The sequence below is a fragment of the Cebidichthys violaceus genome, unplaced genomic scaffold, assembly GCF_023349555.1.
Source record: "Cebidichthys violaceus isolate CVI_PGR_0920_01 unplaced genomic scaffold, fCebVio1.0.p SCAF_72, whole genome shotgun sequence".
In the NCBI taxonomy this organism is placed as follows: domain Eukaryota; kingdom Metazoa; phylum Chordata; class Actinopteri; order Perciformes; family Stichaeidae; genus Cebidichthys; species Cebidichthys violaceus.
The window spans coordinates 134,947-153,086 of record NW_027176950.1 but is presented as its reverse complement, the minus strand read 5'-3'; the positions used below and the strand labels follow the sequence as shown (position 1 = coordinate 153,086).

The 18,140-nt window shown below is 39.1% G+C and overlaps 2 protein-coding genes across 3 annotated transcripts; both read right to left on the bottom strand.

Annotated features, from left to right (window-relative positions):
* Window positions 1-42: 42 nt before the first annotated feature.
* On the bottom strand, window positions 43-8,377 carry LOC137891928 (S-adenosylmethionine synthase-like). Its single transcript, XM_068736784.1, has 9 exons — window positions 8,245-8,377; window positions 4,786-4,863; window positions 3,542-3,664; window positions 3,325-3,437; window positions 2,458-2,601; window positions 1,598-1,816; window positions 1,083-1,265; window positions 782-915; window positions 43-227 (listed from the first exon to the last, which is right to left on the bottom strand). Exons 1-9 carry the CDS (start codon window positions 8,333-8,335, stop codon window positions 125-127), a joined length of 1,188 nt encoding a protein of 395 aa, XP_068592885.1. The 5' UTR covers window positions 8,336-8,377; the 3' UTR covers window positions 43-124.
* A 1,427-nt stretch (window positions 8,378-9,804) lies between these two features.
* ghrhr2 (growth hormone releasing hormone receptor 2) lies at window positions 9,805-17,887 on the bottom strand. 2 transcript variants are annotated; one of them, XM_068736783.1, is made up of 13 exons: window positions 14,994-17,887; window positions 14,650-14,764; window positions 14,438-14,545; window positions 13,548-13,654; window positions 13,322-13,419; window positions 13,114-13,246; window positions 12,236-12,389; window positions 12,109-12,169; window positions 11,940-12,006; window positions 11,248-11,339; window positions 11,035-11,164; window positions 10,270-10,311; window positions 9,805-10,171 (listed from the first exon to the last, which is right to left on the bottom strand). In XM_068736783.1, exons 1-13 carry the CDS (start codon window positions 15,045-15,047, stop codon window positions 10,079-10,081), a joined length of 1,254 nt encoding a protein of 417 aa, XP_068592884.1. In that variant the 5' UTR covers window positions 15,048-17,887; the 3' UTR covers window positions 9,805-10,078. The 2 variants fall into 2 exon arrangements, with proteins under 2 accessions (XP_068592884.1, XP_068592883.1); XM_068736782.1 differs by having other exon boundaries at window positions 12,109-12,389.
* Window positions 17,888-18,140: the final 253 nt, after the last annotated feature.

Here is an 18,140-nt window from a genome sequence, read left to right as displayed (position 1 = left end):
CCCTCCCAGCTGCCTTACTGGGTTACAGGAGCACGAGGTCAGCTATCTATACATCACACACACACACACACACACACACACACACACACACACACACACACAAACACACACCTACACAGATACTCTAGAAGTTGAGGTTCTTTGGGACCTCCCAGGGGAACTCCTTCCTCCCAAAGTGTCCATAGCAGGCCGTCTTCTGGTAGATTGGTCTCTTCAGGTCCAGGTCTCTGCAGCACAATCGAGATGGATTCAGGTTAAACATGTCCACAGTGACGTGTAGTCAGTGGTGGAAAGTAACGAACTCAAGTACAACGTAGAGGTACTTGAGTATTTCCATACTTCTGCTTCACTACATTTATTTGACAGCTTTAGGAGTTACTTAATTTCACGTTAAACCAGTGGTTCCAAACCGTTGTGGTTTTGGTACTATTACTTATTAAAGGAGACATATCCTGCTCATTTTAAGGTTCATACATGTACTTTGGGTTTCTAGTAGAACAAGTTTCCATGCTTTAAAGTAAAAAAAAACCACCTTATTTTTCTCATACTGTCTGATTTTACCTGTTTATGTCTGAAACGCTCCGTTTAAGTGCCTGTCTCTTTAAGACAGAAAAATATGGTGCACCTTTGCGAAGGTAGCTCTAAAAGCGAGTTTTTCATGCGATATCAACTTAATAGTATTCAGAGTACTTCTTCCACCACTGAGGATAGTTACATTTCCCACAATCACGTTGCATACAAAGCAACAAAGCAGATGCAGTGTGATCAGTTTAGTGCCGACCTGACGATGACGCCGGGTCTGAGATCAAAGTTCTGCTTGACGACCTGCAGCAGCTCCTTCTCGCTCTGCTGAGAGGAGCCGTAGGTGAAGAGGGAGATGGAGAGCGGGTGGGCGACTCCGATCGCGTACGCCACCTGAAAACATGAAAACATTTCTGATGTGATGGAGCGACAGAAACATTTTTTATTTGGGATTTCCAACAAACAATGATCTTTCAACCTGGAACTATGATCTTTTCCTAAACCTAACTCAGTATTTCACCATCTTTTTCTGTACATTTTGAAGGATGCGTTGGTCTCACCTGCACCAGCACCCTCCTGCACAGTTTGGCCTTCACCAGAGACTTGGCCACCCAGCGTGCGGCGTAGGCAGCCGACCGGTCCACCTTGGTGTAGTCCTTCCCAGAGAAAGCCCCCCCGCCGTGCGCCCCCCAGCCTCCGTACGTGTCCACGATGATCTTCCTACCCGTCACTCCGGCATCACCCTGAGAGTCACGCAAAGATTTGTGTTTCCATCTCACACAGACAATTGTTCCCTATGTTTGGCATTTTGCTTTTCATAAAATTATTCAAACAATTAATCAATTATCAAAATTGGAGATGGTTCATCGTTGGTGAATCAGCAAATCAGTTAATCATCATTATTGTTTCCGCAATACTACGATTTATAGCATCAAATCATCCAGTTATGCAAAGTTCAAGAGTTTGCATCTTAGCATCTTGTGCATTTAATGTAAAACCTTCAACCTGCTGTGTGTTTATGACAAAGTTGGGTTTTCTAGCACAACTTTCAACGTGAAAAATTGTCCAAACCTACCTGTGGTCCACCGATCACGAAGCGTCCGCTGGGCTGCAGGTGGTAGATGGTGTTGTCGTCCAGGTACCTCGCGGGGACCACGGCCTTGATGACGTCCTCCCTCAGGACCTTCTTCTGCTCCTCCAGGCTCACGTCGTCGTCATGCTGCACCGAGATCACCACGGTGTGAACCCTCTTGGGGATCACGGCGCCGTTCTCTTGGGTGTAGTGAACCGTCACCTGGACGGATGTGAGTGGAGAGGTTTTAGTTTACTGTGGATATTACATCGTGTTGAGCTCAAACTGGGATATAATTGGTAAGGCATGTAGAGTGATATACATTTTCAACTGTAACCCATAAACGTGGGAAATAATAATGACACAATGGTTGTTGTTTGGTGTCTCTTTGTGGTCATTTTGTGTCACTTGTTTTGGTCATTTTGTAGTTATTTTTAACTGTGGTTGTCGTCATTTTGCGTGTCTTTGTAGTTGTTTTGTGTCTCTTTGTAGTTGTTTTGTGCCTCTTTGTGGCTGTTTTGCCCATTTTCATAGCTCTTTATGTGTCTCTTTGTTGTCGTTTTGTGTCTCTCTGAAGGGATTTTGAGTCAAGTAGACATTGTTTTACACTGAAGATGTATTATTGCTCATTAACTGACCTTTAAGGGCAGACATTCTTATAAAAATGTTCTTAATTTCTGATGAGTTCTTCTAGTTAGGAGTAGAACCTTTGTTGACACTGATTTTTATTAGTTATGAGTTACAGAAGACAACAAATTTAAGAATTTAAGTCCATGTTTTCTGTGTCTCATGAGTCCATTCTGTCTGCACACTTGAAACTTCATCAGCACATTGTTTTCTCAGTAGTGTATTTGGATCCTCACCTGCGTCTTGGAGTCGGGGCGGAGCCACGGGACCGTCCCGCTGCGTCTCAGCTCGCTCATCTTGGCGTTGAGTTTGTGTGCGAGGACAACGGTGAGGGGCATGCACTCCTCCGTCTCATCTGTGGCGTATCCGAACATCAGACCCTGTCCTCACAGGACGAAACCAGTAAGTTCTGTCCTGTTCCACACTGGTGGAATGTAACTAAGTACAATTACTCAAGTAGTGTACTTCATTACAATTTGGAGTTTTACTTACTTTATAGTCCACTACATTTATTTGACAGCTTTAGTTACTTTTCAGATTTAAATTATTTATGCAAAATATAAATCATGTAATATTACTACATTTCAGAGTGAAATACTGTACTTTTTACTCCACTTCATTTATTCTACAGCTTTAGTTACTTTGCCGAATCAGATTATCTATTATACACCTAGCAGTATATAAAGTAGTATAATTTAGCATCAATGATGATACAATACATTATACAATAATTACTAACAATCTTATGATATTATTCTGAAATGGGTCATTCTGCATAATTAGTACTTTTACTTTTGTTTACTTTAAGTATATTTTGATGCTAATATTTTTCTGTATTTAAGTGAGATTATGAATGCAGGACTTTTCTCTTGTAACAAAGTATTTTTACACAATAGTATTGCTACTTTTGCTTAAGTACGAGACCTGAATACTTCTTCCTTCACTTTATATATACAGAGTTAAATTCTAGAGCTATTCATGAACTTTGAGTCTATAGCTTTCAGTCTTTTCAAGTATTTTTGTAAATGCATACATCATTTAAACTCTCTAAAAGGCTCAAAGATAATAAAACAGAGAAGTTGTGTTGTGTTGTTCAAGAGGACCTGGTCTCCAGCTCCGATGTCGCTCTCCAGGCGGTCGATGTGAACTCCCTGTGCGATGTCCGGAGACTGCTGCTCGAGGGCCACCAGCAGGTTACAGGTCTTATAATCGAAGCCTGGACAGACGGAGACGGGGACAAGGAGGGGGGACGCGCAGAATTAACTCACACCATCAAACTATCTGTTGAAGGTAAGACCAGACATTTGGTTTTACTCTCACCTTTGTCTGAGTTGTCGTATCCGATGTCTCGGATTGTGTCTCTCACCACCTTCTGGTAGTCCACGTTGGCTCTGGACGTGATCTCACCACAAAGCATCACCATGCCGGTCTTACACACCGTCTCTGTGTCAGAGGACGTTAGACGCCATATTTGTCTCGATGAGACAGAAGTGTGATGTGAAAGACTATAAACGATGTCAGACTGAAGTGATCAAAGGTTTGTCAAGAAGCCCGTTTTTTTTTTTATCTGTTTTTACAATTTCATACATGAGAAGAATAATTGCTTTCACAGTGTTGTTGTTGTGCAGGTATGACTTGTGCCCGCGTTACCCACAATGCAACTGTGGGTTCTTCTAGTAGCAGCTAATGTAGCCTGCAGCAGAGATGAGCAGCAGACTACAGAGGTCTACAGTGACGTCACATTAGGACAATAGTCAGACGTCACTCAGCTTCACTCATGGTTTTATGCTACTTTCAGTAGAACTCCCAAACACCTGAAAACAGACGTTTATGTGTAAAAATAGGTGGAATTCTCCTTTAAACTCACACCTTTTCTTTGTGGATTTTTCTTTTCATTAAGTTAATAAAAAGTTAACACACAGGTAGTATGGAGCTCTGCCTTCCTCGGTGAGGAAGACGGGAAGTTTTGAGTGCTCACCACTCTGGTAGCATCCTAAATGACTTCAAGAGGTCTCACGTTAAGGCCTCGAGTAGAACTTTCTCCTTTTGTTTTAAACAAAAAGTTGAAGCCAGCACTTATTTCGTTCGAATAATGTGTTCTTGTCTTAATTTTTTTTTTTTTTTAAATTAAATTGTATTTAATTTGATTAAATCTTATCGCATACTTTCTTGTATTGTCTCCTTTAATTTAATTTCATTTAATTTTACTTGACTTGACTTTTACATTACTTTATTCTATTTCATTTCATTTCATTTTATTTTGCCACATATTATCTTGTCTTGTCGTATTTTATTTTGTATTATCTTATCTTATCATATCTTGTCTTATCTTATATTTTCTTGTTTTATTTTATATTATTTTGTCTTTATCTTATCTTAAGTTGTTGGTTGCAGAAAGTCAAGAAATCATTTCACATGACTTTCATGTCACTTTGTTCAACTTTGTTCCTCTTGTAGAACATCTGTTGTAAAATATAACCATATTATTTAGTTTTGATTAAACAAACTGTCCTCTTGTTTGTGCTCTCCTTCCCTCTGCTGGTCAGAGACACGTCGTTACTCACCACAAGCCACCTTGGCATCGGGGTCCTGCCTCAGGTGAGCATCCAGCACAGCGTCACTGATCTGGTCGCATATCTTATCTGGAAACAAAAACAAACAAGAGATTCAAATGCGTCCATTTCTGCATCAGTGTTGTTCCCTCGCATGACCTTCTGCTGCACATTCCTCATCATGGGCCGAGCCCGAAGAGATCACGTGTCACGGCTCTATCAGAGGGCCACACGTCTGATCTCGGAGGAGCAGCGGCTCTATGAATAGCACTGAGACACGGAGCGCTGTAACTCCATCAGATCCTCAGATCATCTTCAACTGTAAGGAGACACATCCCACCTCAGCACATTCCACAGATCCTGTATTTAATCTACTGCACCACGTGTTTCTGACCATTAAAGTTATTACAGATTACACATCACACACAGTCTCCCTCTTATGAAGTCACTTTAGTCAGTAACTGAGTCTTTAATGGAATATTTATAAGTGAAAAATTATAATATTACAATTGGTAATGGGGTTTTTGTCTTTGGTTCACAAACCATTTTCATGCATGCTACATGTTTCATAATTCTATATTCCTGCTTTAATTCTTGCTTAATTTGCGCCACAGGCACATTTTTAAACACACAGATTAAAATTAAAATCTAAATTATATTATAAACTGCTTGTTTTCAGTTTGGGATTCAGGTTTTTATGACTCAATTATCGACAGAAATGTATTTTTATGATCAGGACTTTTGCAGATTTAACTAGCCACACAATGAATACTTTTACTTGTAATACTTTAAGTACACATAGCTGTTAATACTTCACTACTGTAAATAACCTCTTATCTTAAAGGAATACACAAAGTTGCAAACTAGTGGTGGAAGTAATAAATCACAATTTCTCTCATATTTTTGTGTACTTTCTGTATTTTTTTACTTGTACAATATGTTTTATGTCAACTATTGTACTTCATTATATACATGAAAATGTTCTGAAGCTACACCTGTCTGTCTGTACACCTGTCTGTCTGAAGTTACAGACACCTGTCTGTGTGTTCACCTGCCTGTCTGATCACCTGTCTGTCTGTCTGATGATACCTACACTTGTCTTTTCATCTGACTGTCTTAAGCTACACTTGTCCGTCTGTACACCTGTCCGTCTGTGTCTGTACACCTGTCCGTCTGAAGCTGCAGGAGGAAGGGCGGAGCTTCCTGATGGTTTGCAGTCAACTGACTCTCTGCACGTTCACCTTCACGAATGACAGACAGTCACGTGGTGTGAGGGACGCCGTCTGTCACATGGACCGATGGGCACCGCCCGGCGGACACGCTGAGTGAAGAGAATGTAACGCACCTAAGATGATGCGTCAGCTACAGGTGAAAGCTGCGTCTAGCTGCGATACATTCATGCTAACATGCTAATGTGCTAATATGCTCGAGCTGAATCAACCTCTGCATGTGCTTCGAGACTCATTTCACCTCCGGTGAGACGTGAGACTGTCAGCTGTCTGTGAGGACGTCAAGGTGCGCAGAATGACGTCATACAAGTGAGTACAGCAACGATCCAGTTATGAAGGGAGTGAAAACTCTGCAGCTCTGTTTGTTTCTGCATTAATGTGTGTGGATGCAGCTGCAGAGTTCATGTTGTCTTGGTGATGTTTAATTCTGCTGTTAAAGTCACACGTTATGTATTTTATATGGTGTAATAATACTTGTTGCACCTGCAACAAGTATTATGTCTAATTGTGTCTAATTGTGTCTAATTGTGTCGTTTTTGTCTTGAGTTTTGTTATTTGTTTTTGTGAGATTGCACTGAGGAAGCTGGTTGTAAATATCTGTCTGAAGGAATTTATTGTTGAATTTGAATGTTTGGACATTAGATGTGTGTTACGGTTGAGATGCTCTTTATTTTGTAGACTATGTTCCAGATTTTCTTTTTTTAATTCAGCAATTTGAAGACATCACTTTTGGGTTTTAGGAAGTTGTGATTGGAAATGTATAATTTCTTTGAAATTTTATAGCCAAAATTATGGAATCAGCATTATTAATAGATTAAACTCACCACACTATACATTAGGTTATAATGAGCTAAACTCTCAGAGATCACTGACTCCGTGTCTGTTGATATCTCACTAACGTACTGAGTTAAATGTCGACTGCATGATAGTGAACCCTGAGTTATTATTCCAGTCAGTCAGACAGCTGCAGGTCTGAGACCTTTATGCTGGCTTCCTGTCTGTCAAAGAAGTGATGTTCAGATTCCACACTACTGAAGTCCTGAATGATTTAGGACTAAAATACATTTCTGATCTGCTGCTGATGTTTGTTATGATTCATTCAAACCTCTCAGGTGTCTGAGTCGGATCTGCAGTCAAACTGAACATTGAGAGGCAGCGTTCAAAGTTTAAAAGTGTAAAAGAAATGAAAATTTAAATAAATTGCATATTCTGAACTCCTGTGGACTACCTTTCAGGACACAGAGGTTCAGGCCATACTAACAGGAGGTGGTATCTAGTGGAAGTAAAGCTTCATTATCCCTTTTTAAATAAAAAGCCAGATGGATTACTCAACGGGCGTACAAGGCACAGACACAGGGGCCCAAAGTGTCGGGGGCCTCCCTGGCCTTCGCCTACTATATGTCACTCAAAGGTCACGTAACAACCAGGATGAGACTCAAAAATGACCACAAAGAGACTCACAACGCCTATGAAAAGAGACAAAACAATCACAACGAGACACAGAATGACTAAAGAGACTCAAAACGACGACAAAGAGACACAGAATGACCAAAGAGACTCAAAACAACTACAAAGAGACACGAAACAACCACAGCGAGACACAGAATGACTAAAGAGACTCAAAACGACGACAAAGAGACACAGAATGACTAAAGAGACTCAAAACAACCACAAAGAGATACAGAATGACTAAAGAGACTCAAAACAACGACAAAGAGACACAGAATGACTAAAGAGACTCAAAACAACCACAAAGAGACACAGAATGACTAAAGAGACTCAAAACAACCACAAAGAGATACAGAATGACTAAAGAGACTCAAAACAACCACAAAGAGACACAGAATGACTAAAGAGACTCAAAACAACCACAAAGAGATACAGAATGACTAAAGAGACTCAAAACAACCACAAAGACATACAGAATGACCAAAGAGACTCAAAACAATTACAAAGAGACGCGAAACAACCACAGCGAGACACAGAATGACTAAAGACACTCAAAACAACCACAAAGAGACACAAATTAATACAAATCAGAGCATAAAGTCAGTGTTGTCTGGCTCTTCAAACTGCTTTTTGTTACGGGTCAGTGGCTCCGTGCAGCGCTCAGGATTCTGCACATTCCTCAAAGTCATCAATGATCACTGAAACATGAAGGCACACGCTAACCGCCGCTTCTCATTCATAAACCTGCAGCAGCATGGAGGGGGGGGGGGGGGGGGGTGTCCTCTCTACTCACCAGGGTGTCCCTCTCCCACGGACTCTGAGGTGAACATGAAGGATCCGTCATGAGGAGTGCGGTCGTAGTTCCCGTCCATCGTACCGTTCATGCTGCTCCCTGGACGGAGTCGGCTGTGCTTCTAATGAAATCGGGGGACAAAGACGGACAGCGTGGCTGCAGCCTAATCTCACCGTCACCGAGGCTCAGCAGCCAGATAACTCTGCACTATATGAGGCTAAAAACAACACACATGGGGGGGGGGGGTCCATGTGAACCAGTGGGTTAGACCATTCAGAGGCCAGGGAGGGGAGGTGTGGATTCCTTTCTCTTCTTCTTCTTCTTCTTCTTCTTCTTTCTCTCTGAGACACTTTTCTTTAACTCCTCCAGCGCTGAAAGGTTGACAGGAAGTGGACTCATCAAACTCGGACCTGTCTGAAAGTTGTAACTCTTGAATCGGAGAGTTTATTTCATGTGATGTTTTTACTTTTGAAGCTCCTCCTCTGGTTCATTCACGCCCCGCTCTTTTGTTTCTTTGTACCTGGGGGCCCCCGAGGTCTCTGCTGGGTCTCTGCTGGGTCTCTGATGGGTCTCTGATGGGTCTCTGATGGGGGACACGTGGAGCCGTCAGGGCTCAGTTATAACAACTCATGCAGGATCCAGTAACTGAGTACATTTACTCAAATACTCTGCACAGTGTTGTGGTACTTTATACTTCTACTTCGCTGCATCTCAGAGGGAAATGTTGTACTTTTTACTGCACTACATTTATCTGTTGGCTTTAGTTACTTTTCAGATTATTAAAACAAAATATGAATCAACTGATAAATGTTTATTAAATATTAAACTATAAACTACCCAGCAGTATATAAAGTACTTCATCTTTACCAGCTGCAACATTAAAGTGAAGAACACATTAATGCATCAATAAATATAATCCATTAATATAATATATGTGTATTAAAGTTGCTCATTCTGCATAATTAGTACTTTATGTTCTGATACTGTTGTACTTTTACTTAATTATAAGTTTGACTTGTAGAGAATGTTTTTACTCTGTAGTAGTATTACTACTTTTACGTGTAATTATCTGAATACTTCTTCAGTCACTTATAAAAACTACAGTAACTTTTTAAAATCAGGATTCTACAAATAAAACACGTGATCAGTTTATGAAATATGTTCCAGATTAAAGCATCAAACTATGAATTAGTTGAAATGAGCTCCATCTTGACCAACGGCATTAAAGTACCATCAACATATTAGTACATCAATAATAATGATTTAATAATATAATACGGCAGTCGCTTTGCATAATGAGTACTTTCACTTTTGATACTTAAAGTACATTCTGTTGCTGATACTTCGGTACTTCTGTACTATTTGTATAACAAAATGATTTGAATACTTCCAACACTGTACAGGGTACAAGTACACTCAGGTCTCCTGTAATATTTACTTTAGATAATACTAAAATATGATTTATAATCACAAACATCTGGAAACAGGTTGTCATGCTGGTGTTTAATGAATATAAAATAAAACACTCTCTGTTGTCTTATTTTGAAAATATTTTTTTAAAAGCTGCTTCCAGGAAGTAAAACTCCAACAACAGTGACTTCATACTTCATAGGTTTGACAAAAACTCTTCCAATATATTAAATACACAAAAACAAGGTCACAAAGGTGTGTGTGTGTGTGTGTGTGTGTGTGTGTGTGTGTGTGTGTGTGTGTGTGTGTGTGTGTGTGTGTGTGTGTGTGAGAGAGAGAGAGATAAATTATTGAGCTGCGGAAGAAAGCACAATAAAAGATCAGTAAATTAAAGAACTAATAAACATTTTCTTTTGTTTCGACTTCAGGGGACAAACTCTTGTGTCGGAAGGTTGATGCCGTTAGTTTTGGTCTCAGGAAACCATCTTCTCACCGTCCTCTGGATTTCTTTCTGGACCTTTTTAAAGACAATGATTAATCATGTTAATGTTTATTTAAAGGACAAAGCTGACTCTGGTGAAGTTGTACTTTTTATATTGTGTAAACTTGGCTCACCTCTCCATTGAGAAAGCAGTACAACAGAGCAACAATGAAACCCTGGACCAACATGAAGAATCAAAGTTAGGAGCATATTTTAATTACATCACATATTTTAGAGAAGCAACAACTTATTATACTATATTATACTTTACATATTATACTAAAGAGGACCTCCTGCTGAAATGAGACAGCAAACTGAGTATATTTGGGTTTTGGAGCAGTTATTCTGACTATTTTCTGCCATTTTTAGACCAAACAATCAATCGAATAATCAAGAAAATAATAATTTGGTCAAAAAAATGGCAGAAAACAGTGAAAATGAATAATTTACAACTTCTTAAAATGCTTTTGTTTTGTCTTCAAAGATCTTTTCTGGATTTTTTTAGACCAAACGATTAATCAAGAAAATAATGGATAGTTGCAGCCCGATTTTTTACCAATAATACATTCAACATACAGTCACACTTATATAACTAACTGATGAAGGTGAGAAACCTCATTTAACTATTAGATATCACCATGAAACCTCCCCCATTCATTACTGATATTAAGACAAATATTTATGTATTACAAGTTTTCTAAAATGTTATGTTTAAATATGCTAATGAGGCATTATGAAATGGTAACTTTTGGTGAATTTAGGAGAAATCTACAGACGTAAACGGACAAAGTAGAGTAATAAACACATAAATGTGTATTTTTGGATGTTTTCTCTCCCCTAGTGCGAGAGAAGACATGTAGTGATGACTTCTCTTTGGAGTAATACGACAGATCTGTTACCTGGAAGGATCCTAAAACTAGTTCAAAGTAGAGTCGAGGCCCGACGCCGACGTGTTCTGGGATCAGTGCGAACACGACGTAGTGGATCCCAAACAGAGGGACGAGGAGCAGCGTGGAGCGGAGCAGCGTCCTGCAGGGGGCAGCAGAGGACGGTCAGAGACGAGAGAGACAGAGACGGACCAATGAGAGCAGAGCAACCAGTCAATGACGTACCTGGTCAGGTGTGTCTCACTGGGGCTCACAGGTGAGGCCTTCGTCTTCTGAGCGATGATCCTACTGATGTTCAGGAAGATCACCAGGTTTATCTGTGGATCACAGTACATTAAAGTACACAAGGTATTTAAGTTATCACACATACACAGTCTGTTTGTGTATATATGCTGGTATTTATACTCATGTATGCATTTAGAGCTGTGACTTTTTCTTCACAAACAAAAATATAAAGGCCAAACAAAGTAAATGTGTAGTTTTCAACCAGTTATACTGCAAGAAAAACTGTTTCTAGACCAGAAAACTACATGTGCCATAGAAAATGTATTTTATATGAAAATAGCTACGCAACAATAATAAACAGTTTAACATTTCAGTAGTTTATTGGTGTGTCCACATATAACTCTAATACAGTGCCCACTTAAAGTATTACGTTATGTGTAAATCTGTAAATAAGTACAATTAAAACAGCCAGAAATATTGTAAAATATTGATTTCATGATGCAAATATGACATTTAAATATTTAAGTCTAATAAGATATGATAAACAGAACAGACAGAAATGACAAAGGATAATTTCACAACATTTAGTTGTATATTGTTTAAAATAGCATGTACAGTGTGCACAGTGTAGTTAATGTGTTGTGATGTTAAAAAGAGAAATGTTAGTTATTGATCAGAGAACATAAACTTACAAAGATGGAGAGCAGGATGGGAGTCTTGATAATCCACCACAAGCGGCTCTCCAGGTCGTCCCAACACCTGCACATACAGAGATGTTACCGACAATTCACTATAAATAGAAAATAAACTCATCAAAACATGAACAATTAAATAAAAATCTGAAAGTGAGAGATCGCTTACCCCTCGTCATCCAGCTGTTTCTTCATCAGGGCCCAGATTACTACAGTCAGTGATGAAGAGCCTGTAGGATCACATACAGATGAAGAGACACATATAGAGTCAGAATAAATGATAATCAGCGGCTCACCCCAGCCGACGGCGGCGTAGATCCACAGCAGCCTCCTGGTGGGGGTGAAGGTGCAGAGCAGCAGAGTCTGCAGGAACAGAGCCTCCACCAGCAGCCACGAGAAGTTGGACACCACGCAGAAGTGGAAGAAGGTCACGGCGGCTTTACACCGGAGCTGAGACGAAGAGTCAACAATCATGTTTCAACGGTGCGTCTGGTGCATTTCTTCTTCTTGTAAAGAGTTTAAAAATGTCCTTAAAGGAATTAATATATATTTAAATGTAGGCGTTTAGCATCTTCTATTGTGCTTAAAGTGCATTAAAGTTTGATTCATATTTTCTAAAATTAAATCAATGCATTATGGTTACAAACGATGATTTATATTGTTTTAGAGCTGATTTTTGATACAAACTCTTCTCTCCCTCCATTGACATGAACGTACAAAGTCTCCACATCTGTCTCTGTGTGTTACATTAACGCACATCTTTATTTTTAACACTTTAAACTGAACTTTTGTACATTCCTGCTCAAAACTGTTCATCTCTTTCATGTCAAAAACATTTTGTAAATATGTCTTCATGTTCTTATTCTCACTTTTTCTATTCTATTTATATTTCTAAATGTTTGCAGTACTTAAAATCTTTCTTTATTTTCTCTTACTTTGTTTACTGCTGGGCACCGGAATACGTGACCCAACTTCTCATGTTATAGCTTGTTAAATCTTTGTCATATATGATAATAAACTGAGTAAGTTTGAGTTTTGGGTTTTAAGACTTTTTCCACTGTAATTATTAATATTTTACCAACAGCTGTAATACTTTGTTGTATGTTGAGCCACTTTTAAAGACTTTTTTAGAAAGAACAAAAGAATTAGCGATGAAGACATTAATAACCCTCACTGTGGACATGGTGCAGTGGTTCGTGCTTTTGTCAGCAAACAACACGACGTCTTTGAGGAACACGGCCACACTTCTGAGCATGAAGCTCACAAACAGGTTGAGGTGGATGTAGTTCCGCGTGCAGAGCAACTTCCTGAGACGACAAGAGAGGAATTTATTGTCACAAACGTTATGAAACATTGATGAATTGATCTTTCGTGCGACCGACCTAAAGCAGCAGAACAGCAGCACGGCGATGAGCAGGGCGGCCAGAGACGCTCCGTACCCGATGCTGTAGATCAGCTTCAGGGCATCAAAGTGTTTTTTCTGGAGCAGAACGTGAAATATTTATTAATCGGAAGCATAAAGAAGCAAATCTTTGGTTCCCTGCAGGATTGGAATTAGATGAAATCCTGCCCTCATACTTCATGCACTGTGAGCTCTGTCTGGTGTACCTCTCTCCTCACGTCTTCATCCTCTGAAGCTTCATAGAAACAGGCTTCATAGTACGGCACGCTGGGCTCACTCCATCCTCCCACTGAACACGTCCTCCTGATGACCACTGAGGACAGAATGTTTCAGAAACTGAAAGTGTTCAAACAGCAGCAGGGATCACATCCTCTAGAACATTCTAGAACGTCCTCTAGAACGTTCTAGAACATTCTGGAACGTTCTAGAGGATGTGATAAAGTATTATTCTACTATCAGGAGTACTAGTTAAGGACTTAAATATGCAACATTACTCTCATTAAACAGTAACACTGAGGTTATATCCTCGTTAAAAAACATTAAAACAGAAAACATTTTACAAATAGACATGAATTAACCCTTGAGTTTTTTAAGGCTCATTCAGATTCAGTATTCTGACTGATTTCTGGCAAAAAATAAATTAATAATAATAATAATAATGAAAATAATAACAAAAAATAATAATAATCACCAAAATAATCAAAATAATGATAATAATGAATAATAATAATGATAAATAATAATAATAATGAAAATAAAACATTAAAACACATTGGGAGGGAAAGAAATTGTGAAAATAAAAATGAAATCTTTTTGGGGTGGTAATTGACAAGTAGTGGAGGAATGTTTTCTGTTGCTGTGTCTGTAAACAAAAAAATAAAATTGCAGGCCTTAAAACCAAAACAATGACTTTAGAATAGTATAAAACACTAACTGAGTGACAGCTTTGGAACATGCAGTAATTTGATCCATTTTATATTTAATGAAGCAGCTTTAATATAGAAAATAAGAAATAATATACATGTTTTGTTTTCTTGAAAGGTGAACTCCACTTTAGTGACGTGTTTGTGTTTAAATGATGCGATGGCGTTTTCACCTGGAGGAGTTTCAGGCTTCAGTAGCAGCAGAGGACAGTGAACGGAGACGACATCTCCTTCAGAGGACGACGGCCAACAACTCACCCCGTCCCACTCCGTCACACACCCTGAAAATATGATATATAATAAATAAAACATAATCACCAACATAGGAAGAAATGTTCCTGTAATGTTTTAAACCTCAGATATCTGCATCCACATGAAGAGTTACCTGCAGTTGAATTACTCGACTGCATTGAAGCTGCAGCGTTCATCTTTAGTTCACACTCGTTTTCTTTCTCTTGTAGATGAAGAACTATTGAACATTCTGCATGAGTCGACCTCACCTGAGAGAAAAACAAAGATCAATGCAGGTTCACTTAAGTCAGTTTTCATGTGCTACATGTTATTTATACCAGATCACAAGTGTCTCGCTCTCCTGCATCAATAGAATCCACAGTTTCACTACATTTGCACACTAAAAATGTAGAGACAGTTGCATAAATACATAAATATGATTTATAGTAACTGTGGCAGATTGTTTGTAGTAATTCTTTTGAGAAGTTGTCAACTCACCGTGTGTCGTATGATGATCAGGAGGTGAACAGCAGCAGTCAGACCGAAGTTCATGTTTCAATCGTTAAAAAAAGGTAGAAACTCGTGGAGTAAAGTGACTTTTTGTTGTTGAAAACTAAAATCTCTCTCTGCATCAAACAGAAGCTCTGTCAACTAAGTTCTCACGTTTAAACACATAAATCTGTGGTCCTCAAATGGAGGATTGTTAAGCTGCTTCCTCTGTGCAGCTGCAGAGATATGAATCATTGTGAAGCATCTGTCTCTGTCATAAAATGACGACATCACCTGAGCAGCAGGAGGAGAAACAGAAGCTTTAGGTTCACTGCATAATTCATGCTGCACACAAAATGTGCATTAAGCGTATTTATTTTACTTCATGCTTTCTGTAAGCGACAGAAGGGAAATCCTCCCACAGCAGCAGCTGTTGTGAAATATTCAAGTAAAAAAACAACACATGCTGTGAAAACCTGCAGTACTACGCAGGACGTGTACTTATACTGACAACTGATGGTTTTACTGTGAGCTCATATCTCTAAACATCAAATCTTCCCTTCACATTGTAAAACAGCTACAAACACTGTTTCAGCATTGTTTTGTTTCCAAGTAAAATGTCTAAAACAGTTTTGACTCTTAAGATTTCACATTTGAACGTGTTTATTAACAAATTTATGTTAAATATCCGGAAAGTGTCAAAGGCGCAATGATTTAGTCTCAGTTTAATGGATTTAGTTTTTACAACATGCATGAAACATTATATTAAAACTTGACTTGTTACTGGTAGCTCTGGTGTTCTGTGGAGTCCTTGCACTGCAAATATATTTAAAAAAAGATGATTTCATGCAGAAGTGAGAGCGTTAATTATGTAGTATCTCCCTCTAGTGGTCGAGTTCTTACAGTGCAGGCAAGTACTGTACTTAGGTACTTTTTTTACTTGAGTGCTTCCATTTTCTGCTACTTTTTACTTCTCCTTCACTACATCTCAGAAGTACATATTGCACTTTTTACTTCACTACATCTGAGGTACATATTGTAGTTTTTACTGTACTACATCTCAGAGGTACATATTGTACTTTGTACTGTACTACATCTCAGAGGTACATATTGTAGTTTTTACTCCACTACATCTCAGAGGTACATATTGTACTTTGTACTGTACTACATCTCAGAGGTACATATTGTACTTTGTACTGTACTACATCTTAGAGGTAGCTATTGTACTTTTTACTTCACTACATCTCAGAGGTACATACATATTGTACTTTGTACTGTACTATATCTCAGAGGTAGCTATTGTACTTTTTACTTCACTACATCTCAGAGGTACATATTGTACTTTGTACTGTACTACATATCAGAAGTACATATTGAAATCACTTCTCAGCGTTTATTTGTTAGTAGGCATATTTTTGCTGCCTTTGCACAGAGCTAGGCTACCTGGTTCCCCTTTGTTTCCTCTCTTTATGCTAAGCTAAGCTAAATAGCCGTTATTCATATTCATCATATGTGATATTAATCTTTTCGTCTAACTCCCAGAAAGAAAGCAAAGAAGCTTATTTGCCCTAAATTATTCAACTACACTGACGCTCCACTTTCTACAATCTGCACTGAAAGAGTGAAACGTCCTGCGGTCCTTGAAGTGGCTCCTGCAGGTGACAGACTGCTGACCACATGAGGATTTAAACGGGCCTCAGCCTGAGAAGGATCCCACGGCAGCAACCTGGCTGATCTCCCACCAGGATAAATCCAATCATCTTCAGCCACACAGCTCGTGGCAGCTGTTATACTGGGCACATTTCCAAAAAGGAGAACGAGAAAGAGCGAGAGAGGGAGGGAGGAAAAATAAAGAAGGAACAAAGAGTCTTGTCCTGCCAACACATCATAGCCTCAACATTCCCAAACACATCTGACCTCAGTGATTCCACCTCTGTTTTCCGGAACTAAAGGGTTTTTTCTCGACTCGGTGTAAAAGCTGGCGCCCAAAATGTGTGTTAGTGGGAGGCCACAATAAGGGCCAGTGAGAGAGGAGCGACACAAGGGTGCACTGTTTAGTCCCCCGGGGCCTCCACTGCTTTATGTGCCAAGACCCGACCTTTGTGTGCCGACCACACCGACCTGTTACTGTAGCTACTGTTCAGTCTGGATGTCTCTCACACACACAATGACTGCGTTTTTAAATTCAATAAAACATTTATCACTCTTTTAGTTTGCCCTTAATGGGCTTTACGGTTGTTAAAATCATCTTTATCAGCTTTATGACTGTGTTTTTAAAGATGCACCTGCAAATATTTGTGCATCATTTTATACACATTTCCCCCAAAATTTAAAGTTACTGTGAGGAACTTCTAACTGGTTGTGAACCAGTCTCAGTGTAGTCCTGATCCTCTATGTGACCTCCATCAGTAAAGAGACCATCAGAGAGAAGATGGTCTATTTCTATAGAGTTATTCTTAATCATGCAAGTTCACCAGAAACTCCTTCAGCTCAGACTCCAGCAGAGACCGGTCCACCGTGGACAGACCCAGATCCTCCAGCAGAGACCGGCCCACCGTGGACAGACCCAGATCCTCCAGCAGAGACCGGCCCACCGTGGACAGACCCAGATCCTCCAGCAGAGACCGGTCCAATGTATATAATGCATATTATATTACTGGATTATAATTATTGCCGCATTAATGTTCAGACCTTTAATGTTGCATCTGGTGCATCTTAATACATAATAATATATCATAATTTATCATTTGATTGTTGTATCAGTCATATTTTGTATTATCCTGAAATAATCAACTAAATTGGTCAAATAAATGTTTTCAGAGCAGAAGTTTAAAGTAACATAATATAGAAGTATTCAAGTAAAGTACAAATACCTCAAAATTGTAATTAAGTACAGTACTTGAGTAAATGTATACAGTTACTTTTCCACCACTGGAAGCTGGAGTTTTACTTTTGGTACTTACTTGAAAGTAGGACTTTTACTTGTAACAGAGTATTTTTTACACAGTATTTCATCAGATAATGTAGTATGCATGTACCTATATTGAAAGATGAGTGATGCATTAATCATATACAACGTGTTGTGTTTTCATAGCTCGTGTTAGCAGCTCTTTGTTGACTCCCTTCATGGAACCAGATGGCTGGTTTTTGGAGCAG